Genomic DNA, 12,502 nt, shown 5'->3' on the forward strand with positions numbered 1-12,502 from the left:
ATTAAGTATGTGTGTAAACCTTCTCAGGATTGTGGCCTTACGTGAGCATGTAAGTGGTGCCATAGATCTTACACTGGCCCTCTGCACAGAGTGAATTTCATCCCAAATGCATTGCTGACATATGTTAATGAGTCTCGAAGGATCGTGCTCCCAGAATGATGTTTCCATTTTTTGTAAATAGATGAAGGAATTTTAGGTCATTTAGAGAAGATAAGTTGCAGTAAGACAGACATGTCAAACCCACCTTTCTTCCAGCTCTGTTGTTGTGAAGGTTCATCAGTGCCCTGGCATCTTTTCCCTTCCTTTCTTTGGCATCCACAAATGCTCTGGCAAATTTGACACCATAGTCAACGTTATCGCTGCAACCACCCCAATCAAAGTGGCCCTTGTTGTCCTTGGCAGACCCTTTCTTCTTAGGATCACAGGAGCATGATTTTAATTCTCCTTGACTACATGCCCTTGTGATAGCAAATACAACTCCAGCAGAGGAGATGGCATTCACAAAGGCAGACTCCCGGCTACCTGAAACAAGAAGTCTGGCCTTAAGATGGTTGAGATATTCAGTTCCAGATAATTTTAATGGTTAAGGTCCATTTATGCTGGACTTCACAGTGTACAAAAGAGAAATTGGGTTGAATTCACACCTGGTGTAATTTCATTAGAGAATTACATATGGCTTGAATTTGGCCCCCTCTCTAGTAAAAGCTCATCAACAGAAGTCTTGAATTAGGATACATTACAAGTTTGTTTCTAGTATTTATTAATACACTTTCATAGATCAGTTGTATTGTACATATACACTTTTAGGACAGCTGTTTTAATGAATTTAGAAAATCTTTGGTTGTACTGCAAGAAAACAAGCTTGCTACCTAGATGCCAAACCTGTTCACTTTATTCATGCAAATAAGGGCATGGCTACACTGGAAACTTCAAAGCGCTGCTGCGGGAGCTCTCCCGCAACAGCGCTTTGAAGGGCGAGTGTGGTCGTGCGGAAGCGCTGGGAGATAGGTCTCCCAGCACTCCTGGTAATCCACCTCCATGAGGGGATTAGCTCCGAGAGCTGGGAGCACGGCGCTTTAAAGCGCTTGGACTTGCTGCACTCAGGGGGGTGATTTTTCACAACCCTGAGCCAGCAAGTTAGAGCACTATAAAATGTAAGTGTAGCCAAGCCCTAAGAACTACTGAAGAAATCAGTAGGACTACTTGTGTGATTGAGTAGGATTTGGCCCTATAATTGCACTTCCACATGCCAAGTACTCATACAGTTCTGTCTATTTTCAGATACAATACTTTATTACACTACAGACAATGCCCTCTCATAAGGTAATAAGGTACATATTTCAGTGCAATACCTACATAAAATTCTTTTAATAATAAGTAGTAACTCATAATACACAGCTGTGCTAGATAAAAAACTCTTTAGGGTCTTAATACACTTTTGCTTTCAGACAGTGCTGTATTTCATTATTAGTATGTGTACTTATTAATAGTTGCCACAATAAGTATATGAACAACTTGAAGAAAAACTGAGCTCTCCAGTCAGAAAACGTGAAACAGCTTGGTGATATCAAGAAGCCAGATACTTTTTAAAGCACACTGTATGTCAATACTAACTGGAAGAGCAAAATATTGTATAGCATTGAAGCTTTTGTTCATTTCAGATTTAAAGTTTGCTCTTTTCAGTTACAATTTTGTAACAGTGGGCTGAAAATGACTTCTGCCAGTCCTATTAAAAAAAAATCAGGAAACCATATCTACATCATATTAAATTACACTTACCTCATCTCTTTAAAAAACTACCGTGCAGTCTACTTAATACAAATATTCAAATTTATTTCAAGTAGTAAAGTGTTCTCCAGAGGAAAAAAACAATCATCAAATGACTGTTTTCAAAAGCAACTCAAAACAGCCAATGGACAACAAAGGATTATGAGTTGTACAAGTGACACTGTTTGCAAAAGAGACATTCAGAAAAGTAAGTTTGTGTTGAAAAGTGCAGTCTTTAAGTCTATGTTAAAGCTAGTGCAGGAAGGTGAGAAGTGCACTTCATGCACTGGCTAAACCCCTAGGAATAAAGAGGAATCTATCACTTGAGGGCTTGTCTTCACTACAAACTTTTATCACGTTAAAGTATGTTAATTTGACTTCAAAGAGTCAAATTAGCCATCACTATGCTGACCATGACTTTGTAATAGGTGTAGACCAGAAAAATTCTGAATTGTATCATCCCCTCATGAATAAACCCTAGGGGAACAAGGTTCAACCACGATTCACTGACTTGACTTATTAGTATTTAACATTTTTATTCCAGTAGCATCTAGAAGGCTCAGCCAGATGTGGGCTGCATTGTACCACAGTGCTGAACAGGACTTGGTCTCTGCTGTGACCACAAAGTAATGATAAAGATATTGTTAACTAACTTGGCTCCTCACACTCCTGTACTAACACAATAGCATTTCTGACAAATTTTGATTCACAACTGTTGAAATGTTTCATTTGGGTTTGTTGAACTGACCAGAACTATTTGATTTTGAGTTATCTCAACATTAAATTGCATTTTCCTATTGTCACCCATCACTTCCTGGGAGGAGTTGTTGTTTAGGAGCCTGATGCCCCCATTCTCCTTTGCTGGCCAGACTCAGAAGAGTTTTTGACTCCCATGATGCACCACGCAGCTTGGTCAGATGGGAATCCATGTTACATTCCGAGAGATGTATGTATTCTTCCAGGGAGCCCAGCCCATAGGAAAGAATGGGGGCCAGAACTACAACTCCCAAGAGGCAGTAGCAGTTTATATTTTATTGAACTGATTCAAAACAAAAATGTTTCAGGTCAGTTCAACAGAATGAAATATTCCAATTTGGGTCAAGCCAATGTGAAATACAGTATTTCATTTTGATTTTCCTGACGGAAAAAAATTAAAGTCTTCCACTGGAAAACTTCAATTTTGCAGAAACTTTATTTTCTGTTGAAAAATTCCAGACCAGGTCTAACATACACAGACATCTCTTGTAACAAATAAAAGGCCTTGTGTGCCACATAGACCTATCTACACAACTTCACCTCACTTTGCAAGCAGTTAGTGACACTGGCTGACACTATACATGTTTTCTGTACATCAGAAGTGACAACCATAAATCAAGAACATCTGTCTGCTCCCCCATACCACACCACACACATCCCTGGGTACTGCCTTCCTCCCCACCCAGGGCACTCCTCATCCCACCCCTGCGGGAGGGCATCAGATCCCAGGGCTGCCCCAGGCATCAACCTGGCCGAACAGGATGCAGCGTTGGCTGGATCCACCTCTCTCCTGTCCCCACAGCCAGTACCTAAACAGCAGTGACTGGGTGCTGCCAGCCCCAAGCTCCCCCTGTCCTGCTCACTGCTCCCAAGCTGCCCTGTCCCCATGGCTCTCAGACGCACCAGAGCTAGAGCTCCCTCTGAGCAGGAACTGCTGCCCATGGCTCCTCCCACTACACCCACTAGGGCTGCGGGAGCCAACGGGGGGTGGGGATGACTGACCAAAAAAAAATATCAGGACTTTTAATGTCCCAGAAGACTTGCAGATTTCCTGGGACAGCTACCTAAAATGAGGGACAATCCCAGGAAAACCAGGACAGGTAGTAAACATGATTTGTAACCATGCTACCTGTGGATAATACCGTGTTAGCAACCAGGGGGGCCAACCATGTATCTCCGTTACCAGAGACAGATTGGTGTAATGTGAATCAGAGAGTTTAAGGCCAGAAGGGACTCGCAGATCACTTAGGCTGACCTCCCATAAATCACGGGCCACCAACACCACCCAGCATCCGCACCCTAAACCCAACAACCATAATTAAAATTATAATATTACAACCCACAGGAGACTAGCCTATTACGTTCCACATGCAGAGAATGGGAGAGACCGAGGTGCACCAGTGCCCGATGCCTCTGCAATGGCAGGGAAATGATTAAGTGAGGTATACTTAGATAGTGTTGGCAAGTAACCCACACCCACATGCTATAGTGGGAAATGAACCCAGTTCAAAGTCATTGCCAATCTGACCTGGGGGGAAATTCCTTCTCAACCGTACACATAGCGATCATTTAGAAGCTGAGCATGAACCAGCCAGCCAAGCACCTGAGAGAATGCTCAATGCTGCCTTTGCCTATGTCACCAGTTTGACCAGGCCTCCTTCCCAACGCTCTGTGTGGTAGCCGAAATCCCAAGGTGCATTGCTCCACTTGGTGCTGGTGCCACTCAGTTTGCATTCTATCTCCTGCAGAGGCAGTTTGGGATGGCTGCTTAGATTTTCCCAGAATGCACAGACCCAAACACACTTAGGCAACGTGGGAAATGCAGACACAACAAACTCGGTGGACACCTGTCTGAGGAAAAAAGCTCCGGTTGGGATGTTTGCCACGACTAGATCAGATGAGAGAGTCACAAAGTGGCTACAAAGCCCCAGTTGTACTTGTAGCCTAGATTGGTCATTATGCACCATGGTGGGGTTGTGCAGTGTGGGGGGAAGCACAGGTAAAGCAGCCATGTCTGTGCTCTGAAGGTGGTCTTCCTGTCATCTCTAAACAAGCTGATCCATGATGGAGCTGTTGGAGGGTAGTAGGGTGTCAATTAGTTGTTGGGATCACTATGTGCTCAGTGCTTCTGCAGATTTACTGGCCAAGGAGGGTGGCAGAGGAGCACTGGCTGCTTTTCTTGCCCATAGCAATAAGCACAAACAAAGCCATTCATCCCACATATAATTTCTTACTCAAGCAAAACTTCCTCTAAAGTCAATGGAAATTTTGCCCAAAGACTACAGGACCAGACTCTAAATCAGTGGTTCTCAACCTATTTACCATTGTTGGTCGCATATGCAGCGCTCTATGTGTTATGTGGACCCCCCTCCCACAAACACCTACCTCTATGGCCATGAGGATGTCACATGGGCCGCAGCTGTGTGCCAATTGGGCCACAAGCAGCACCCGGGTTGAAAACCACTACTCGAAATGCTCTGAAGAAATGTTTGTGTTTGGGCTTATCCCAGGGAATTTTTAAACAAATAAGACAGACAGTGAGGAAACATTTTAAAAACAAGTATTAACTAGGGCTGTCAAGCAATTAAAAAAATTAATCACGATTAATCGCACTGTTAAATAATAGAATACCATTTATTTAAATATTTTGTATGTTTTCCATATTTTCAAATATATTGATTTCAATTTCAACACAGAATACAAAGTGCACAGTGCTCACTTTATATTTATTTTTATTATAAATATTTGCACTGTAAAAAGAAAATAGTATTTTTCAATTCACTTAATACAAATACTGTAGTGCAAATCTCTTTATCATGAAAGTTGAACCTGCAAATGTAGAATTATGCACACACAAAAACTGTGTTCAAAAATAAAACAATGTAAAACTTTAGAGCCTACAGGTCCACCCAGTTCTACTTCTTGTTCAGCCAGTCGCTCAGACAAACAATTTTGTTTACAAGTGCTTAAGATGCTGCTGCCCACTTCGTTACAATGTCACCTGAAAGTGAGAACAGGCATTTGCATGACACTGTTGTAGCCAGTGTTGCAAGATATTTACGTGCCAGATGCGCTAAAGATTCATATGTCCCTTCATGCTTCAACCACCATTCCAGAGGACATGCATCCATGCTGATGATGGGTTCTGCTCGATAACGATCCAAAGCAGTGCAGACTGACATGTTCATTTTCATCATCTGAGTCAGATGCCACCAGCAGAAGGTTGATTTTCTTTTTTGGTGGTTCCAGTTCTGTAGTTTCTGCATTGGAGTGTTGTTCTTTTAAGACTTCCGAAAACATGCTCCACACCTCATCCCTCTAAGATTTTGGAAGGCACTTCAGATTCTTAAACCTTGGGTCAAGTGCTATAGCTAGCTTTAAAAATCTCACACTGGTACCTTCTTTGCATTTTGTCAAATCTACAGTTAAAGTGTTCTTAAAACGAATAACATGCTGGGTCATCATCCGAGAATGCTATAGCATGAAATTATGGCAGAATGTGAGTAAAATACAGACAAAACAGCAGGAGACATACAACTCTCCCACAAGGAGTTCAGTCACAAATTTAATCAATGAATTTTTTTTAAACGAACATCATCAACATGGAAGCATGTCCTCTGGAACAGTGACCAAAGAACAAACGGGCATATGAATGTTCAGCATATCTGGAATGTAAATACCTTGCAATGCAGGCTACAAAAGTGCTATGCGAATGCCTGTTCTCACTTTCAGGTGACATTGTAAATAAGAAGCAGGTAGCATTACCTCCCATAAATGTAAACAAACTTGTTTGTCTTAGCGATTGATTGAACAAAAAGTAGGACTAAGTGGACTTGTAGGCTCTAAAGTTTTACATACAAGTTTTGGGTTTTTTTTTAGTGCAGTTATGTCACCAAAAATCTTTTATAAATTGCACTTTCACAATAAAGAAATTGCACTACAGTATTTCTATGAGGTGAATGGCAAAATACTATTTATTTTGTTTATCATTTTTATAGTGCAAATATTTGTAATAAAAATAATAATATAATGTGAGCACTGCACACTTTATATTCTCTGTTGTAATTTAAATCAATATATTTGACAATGTAGAAAACATCCAAAATATTTAATAAATTTCAATTGGTATTCTATTGTTTAACAGTGCAATTAAAACTGTGATTAATATTTTTAGTTAATTGCATGAGTTAACGGTGATTATATTAACTAAATTTTACTATTCTAAAATTCTAATATCAACTAAACAGGAACGATATTAACTCCAGTTTCTACTTACACCGACCTGTCAACAACAGATGATATTCAGTACTTTCATACACACCCGCATGTGCATCCTAATCATCATAGCCATAAGTGAGTAGAACAGCAGAATTTGGTTCTAATTGTCCTCTTTCACACTCGTGTTTTGAAGTTAAGCATTTTTACAAAGGAAATTGGCAGCTAAATTTGAGTTACTTACAAAAGGGAAAATGCAAGTTAAATATAGTATGCATTTGTTTTGCCAAAGCCTAGTGCTCTAGGATAGTGAGTTATATATACACATGAGACTGGTTTACAGGCCATCTACTCTTCATGCTTTGGTATATTTGTCTTGGAAGAAATATTTGTTGACTAACAACATTTTATAATAATATGGTTACATAAATTTAATCTTACTTGTTACCCAACAATTGTATGCACCTACAAAGCAAGGCTTCTTATCTACTGGCTCATTCTTTGCCTGACACAGAACAATACAATATTATCCCCTGAAATTATATAACCACGACAAAGCTTAAAATAGTGCTAAGAATTAACTTAAAAGGGCAGATCCTCAGCTGATGTACATTATCACAGCTGCATTAAAATCAATGGAGTTGTGACAATATGCACCACCTGAGGAGCTGTGCCAAAGTATATAATTAATGAATCCCCATGTCAATTCCATTATTCGTGGGTTATCATAAATTGACTTAATTATTTTTTCCTGATTTATGATCCAAAGATTTCAAACAACTATTGTTTTAAAGAAATAAATCGAGAAACATTTCACAGGCGCTACTCTCATGTTTCAAACATGGTCAGTTTTAACAACACTCTGTAAGGCACTTAAATGGTTTGCGGGCTGTGGGAAATGTAGCTAACAACTCCAAGCAGCCGTCACCAAGGTTACGGGTAAAGCTTTTCTGAAGACAAAAAGCACGTGAGGCTGATTCGCTGGTGACAATGTTTAAGTGGCCCGCTGAGCTCTAGGTGGAGCCAGGGAGCGTTTAGTGCTTTCAGCGCGTTCAGAAGTACTCCCAGGACACATTTATATTCGCAATGAATTAACTCTTGGGGAGGGTAATGGTGGGATGATCACGCCCCCAGGGAAGCCTAGAGACGCTGTGCTGTACTTTTGGCCGCCTCCCATCCCAGGGGCCGGATGATTACATGGTAGCATTAGTGCAACACACTCTGCTAAGCGTCAGAGGGGAACAGCAGATCAGGCTTCCTGGCTTTAAGGAAGGCCAGATTAACCTTTTGTGGGCTCACCCCCAAACATATTTGTGGGCCCCCCTGAGGGCAATGGAGCATGGTGCAAGGGGGTCGGTCCCTGAAGCGAGCGGCTGGCCAGTGGCAATGGGGCAACCACCCAGCCCAGTGCTGCCAGCGTGCCCCTTTCCCTGGGGCAGACCCATGCTGTACCACACAGCTCTCCCATCCAACCCTGGGCCCCCAACTCCCAATGGCCAGCAGTGCAGCCAGGTCTGGTCTCAGGGAAGGGAATTATTCTGGCCCCTTAGGAGTGGCAAGATCAGCCAGGCCAGGGCCTGCCCCAGCCGGGCTCCCTCGTCAGCACCCACTTGCCTGGAGGGGCCCAGCGAAGCACCCCCGCACTGGACTGCCCACCTCCCCACAACTGGCGGAGATTGACCAGGCTTCTGCGCCAGACCCAGGCGGCGCAGCTCGGGGGAGACAGCCCGGGCCCCACAGGTGGTGGGAAGCAGAGACTGCCCGGAGTCGGAGGTGCGCTGGGGTCTGGCCAAGGGGCAGAGAGGAGCCCTTGGCTGGCTGGCCAGCAGGCTGAGAGAAGCAAGGGGTGGGCAGGGGTGGCGTGAGGGTTGAGCTGCCGGGGTCTCCGGGCGCAGTGCTGGGGGAGCAGGCCGGGGCCCCTTCTGAGCATGGGCACGGTGCCATGTAAACCCAGTACTGGCTCTAGGGGAAGGGTTGGGTGGCCGGGGAGAACAGATGCCACACACATCAACACACACAGGGACAGCTAGGCTGCAGCCAGCTCTCCGAAGAGCACGTGTGTCGGTGTCACGCTGCCTCAGGTCTCTCCACTAATGAGTGACCGGAGCACGCTGAAGACAGACCAGTCTCCCGTTCTGGGCGGAGCCCCTTAGGGCACATGGGCTGCTGCGGCGGCGTCTCCGACTTTCTCTGCACGTGCTGGCACATAGATCGTGTGAGCCCCCGTGTGCTGTGTGCAATTCAACTGTCCGCCAGGAGCAGGGATCCCTCCTCCTTCCCCGCCTCCCCCCAGGGACAGGGATCCCGCCTGGTCTGCCTCTTCCACGGTCAAGGATCCCTCCTGCTCCCCGCTGCCGGGGAGAGGGATACCGCCCGCTCTTCCCCCCCCCCCCCCCCAAGGAACAGGGATCCCACCTGCTCTTCCCCCCACAGGGGACAGGGATCCCGCCTGTTCCGCCCCCCCACCCCGCAGGGGACAGGGATCCCGCCTGCTCCCCGAGTGGTGACTCGCGCATGCCCCAGGCGGGGGCGCCTCACTGGTCCCCCAGCAGACCGAGCCGGCGGCGCTGGCGGGCAGGCCGCGCGCAGGGGAGCCGTGGCCGGGTCCGCGGGCCGCAGCGCCCCGTGTGGCCGGGTACTTACTGCGCAGCAGGACCCTGCCGAAGAGGCTCCGGTCCCGGTGCAGGGTGTTGCAGTTCCAGCGGTGCTGGCGGAACTGGTGCTGACACTCCGCCGTCCACTCCGCCACGCCCAGCCCGATGGAGCGCATGGCCTCGGGGTGCCGCTGGCACAGCTGCCGCTGCCGGCTCACCAAGCCTGGCACGTTGTCACACATCACCCGCGACGAGCCCACCGCCCCCATGTACCTGCGGGGAGCAAAGGCGCACAGGCAGCGGGGGCGAGGAGTGGGGCCCGCGGGCGAGCGACGATGCGTGTGGGGACAGGCTCAGCTGGGGCGGGGGGGGAGGCACGGACCGGGGGGAGCTACTGCAGAGGGGGAGGATGAGCTACGAGGAGGGCACTGACTGGAGATGGGCAGTTCCTGGGAGTGGGGAGCTACTGGGAAGGGCACTGAATGGGGAACTGTTGGAGAGACCCTGGCTGGGAATGGGGAGTTACTGGGGAGGGCACTGACTGCAGAGGGGGGCTGAGCTATCAGGGAGAGCAGAGCGGGACTGGTACAGGGATACGGCCCTTCTGCCTGGCTGTTTGCCAGGAGCCGGTGCGGCTTTCAGTGCTCTGTTGGGATCCCTCCGCCTTCCCCTTATTCTCCTCCAAGGAGCAAAGGCCGCAGAGCGACTGGCTAAGTCGGCTCTTGCTGGGCCTACATTCTGATCAGCCTCTCTTCCGGAGCCCGTTTAATGTAGAGTCTAATTGACAGCCGCATTTGCTTTTTTGGTAGAAATCCTTTCAAAATCGTTTGCCTGCTGTGTAATTCCTACCGAGCCTTGGGAAGAACCAAAAACTCCTTTATAGCGCCTTACTTTGGTTTTTGTCATTTTTGTTCTTAAATTACATCATCATCTGTATCCAGATGTTCGCTATTAGCCCTGAAATGTTTAGAAAAGTACCTTTTATAAAACCCAAATCGCCATGGCTGACTTTTCAAGCGATCAAACAGGAGCAAATGTCTTTTTTCTGCGTTTTCATTAGTTTATATGATCATCAAATCGTTAAAGCTGTTATTTGCAAAAAATATATAGATTTTCGGTAACAGGTAAAAGACAACGTGACAAAAAGTCCTTGCAATGAATAATGTTTATGCACCTACGGAACAGAAATAGCAATTGAATTGAAAAATGGCCAGTCTGATAAATCAACCTTTGATCCAGTGTCAGCCCTGTCAACGTTAAATGCACTCCCTGGTGACTATGTTTACAAGGGGAAGTTTAACTCCTCTTCCTCAATGAGGTTTGTCTGTTTTGTTTTAAGACCCCATTTTCTGAAGCAAATCTCTGATTTAGGCTCCCCCTTAATTAGCCTTGTGTTTTGCAGCTAGCTTAGAAGTATCACAACCAGCTCAAATATCTTTTGAACTAGGATCTGTGGTCCCTGTAGGCTTCCCCACTATTCATTTGGAGGTTTTAGTTCAGCGATGAGAAGCTTTTTTTTTCTCCTGGAGGAGGGGCTGGAGGGAATCGAGGGTCTGAACAAAATTCTGCTCTAGACTATTCTGACAATTCATGTAACGGAATGAACATGGAGGGAAGGCAGTAAACAAACGTGTGTTACACACGTATGCAATTTGTCCTAGTACAAACTGCACCATGCCTCTTACTTTCATCGATTCATTTGGCCAGTGTGTTGTTACCCCAGAGATTTTCTGACAAGCTTATTTTCAGCTGTCATTTTACATGCAAAATAAGTAAATAAAAGAGCAAGGATATTCAATCAAGGAGAATTAATCAGATCTATCCTTGAACCTGAAACGATGCAAAAACTTGTTGCATGCCATAAGCAATATCTTCATACATTTCCTTCTGCCAATTCTTACATGGATTCTATATATAGTTGGTGATAGGAGGTCTGCGGGGCGTATTTTAATCAACCTCCAACTGACTCAGCTGTTACTGTCCATGCTAAAAGCTCCGATCAGTCCTCAAATCAAAGAGTCCTCCTTAGATATGTAGTAAGACAGACGTTTAATTGTTAAGGATGGGGACGGAGGAGTGGGAGCTGGGAAGGAAAAGAGAAGTAGAGAGAAGACATAGGATAATTTGGATTGATTTAACATTGGAGTTTTTGTATCTGAACAGCCGGCGGCGATAAATTTTTCTGTGATCATTAAAGGGGGGGAGGGTTCAATTCTTCTAGTTTACCATTAATTTTATCCCACCTTACCCAAGAGCAAATAACCCCTTGTAACTGCAGAACTTACCACCACGAAGAAGTGACTTCTGGGGTTTCCCAGAACAAGATCAGTGGAACCGCAAACCAGATCCCAAAGCGAAAGTTCATATTAGAAACACTTCACTCCTCATCAGTTCTAATGCGAAGGGCGGAGGAAATCCCATGAAACAAAAACTACTGACACAGAGGCAAATGCACCTTGAGGGCTTCTCTCCTCACTGGATCAAGAGTCTCACCATTCCCATGTCACGGTTGCCAGGGGTCAGATTTACTGATACGCTCTGTAATGTGTCTGTGCAGAACTCCGGAGTCTGCTCAATTTGTCCAGAATCACATCCTCAAGAGGGGCAACAAGATCAATTCCGCTCTCATCCTTCTTCCTTGCCCTGATGCAGCTCTTCGGCAGTCAGAGCAAATCTGAGGGGCTGGTGTGAGTTGCTTACAGACTGGGTGGGTTCTGCCTTTCGCTCTTTCTTAACTCTGATGGATGAAATGATGTCAAGAGACATTGGAGGAGGTAACACCTCTGATTAGAGAAGGAATCCCGATGAGCCAGTTGCTTTCCAATAACCTTAAATCCAAACAGAGTTAGTTCAAACCCTGCACAGTTACCAAACACTGCACGGGATACGTTACCATTGAGAATGCAGCAGTGAAGTCGCCAAACAACGGAAAATACTTAGCACTTCTCAATATTTGATATCAATACATAATGTTTTAGTATTTCCTTCACATCTGTGTATAGTATGATAGGAACAGACACGCCATATGAACTATGCAACTCGACTGTAACATTATATATAAGAAACAGAGAGAAAATATTTCCATGTTTTTTGTTTATCTTAATAATCTCAGCCCTAGGAAATTAGGAAGGGGAATGATCTAAATTCTTCACATCTGAGGACACTAACTG

The 12,502-nt window shown here is 45.2% G+C and overlaps 1 protein-coding gene across 1 annotated transcript in view; it reads right to left on the bottom strand.

The window, feature by feature from the left end:
- The window catches only part of WNT2 (Wnt family member 2), a 47,874-nt gene extending 36,177 nt beyond the window's left edge, over positions 1-11,697 (bottom strand). The window contains exons 1-3 of the mRNA XM_077807827.1: positions 11,618-11,697; positions 9,382-9,605; positions 245-522 (exon numbers count right to left, since the gene is read on the bottom strand). Of these exons, the coding sequence (XP_077663953.1) occupies positions 245-522; positions 9,382-9,605; positions 11,618-11,697 (582 nt within the window). The remainder of the gene's footprint in view (positions 1-244; positions 523-9,381; positions 9,606-11,617) is intronic.
- Positions 11,698-12,502: the final 805 nt, after the last annotated feature.

Source organism: Eretmochelys imbricata, chromosome 1 (genome assembly GCF_965152235.1).
Source record: "Eretmochelys imbricata isolate rEreImb1 chromosome 1, rEreImb1.hap1, whole genome shotgun sequence".
Lineage (NCBI taxonomy): Eukaryota > Metazoa > Chordata > Testudines > Cheloniidae > Eretmochelys > Eretmochelys imbricata.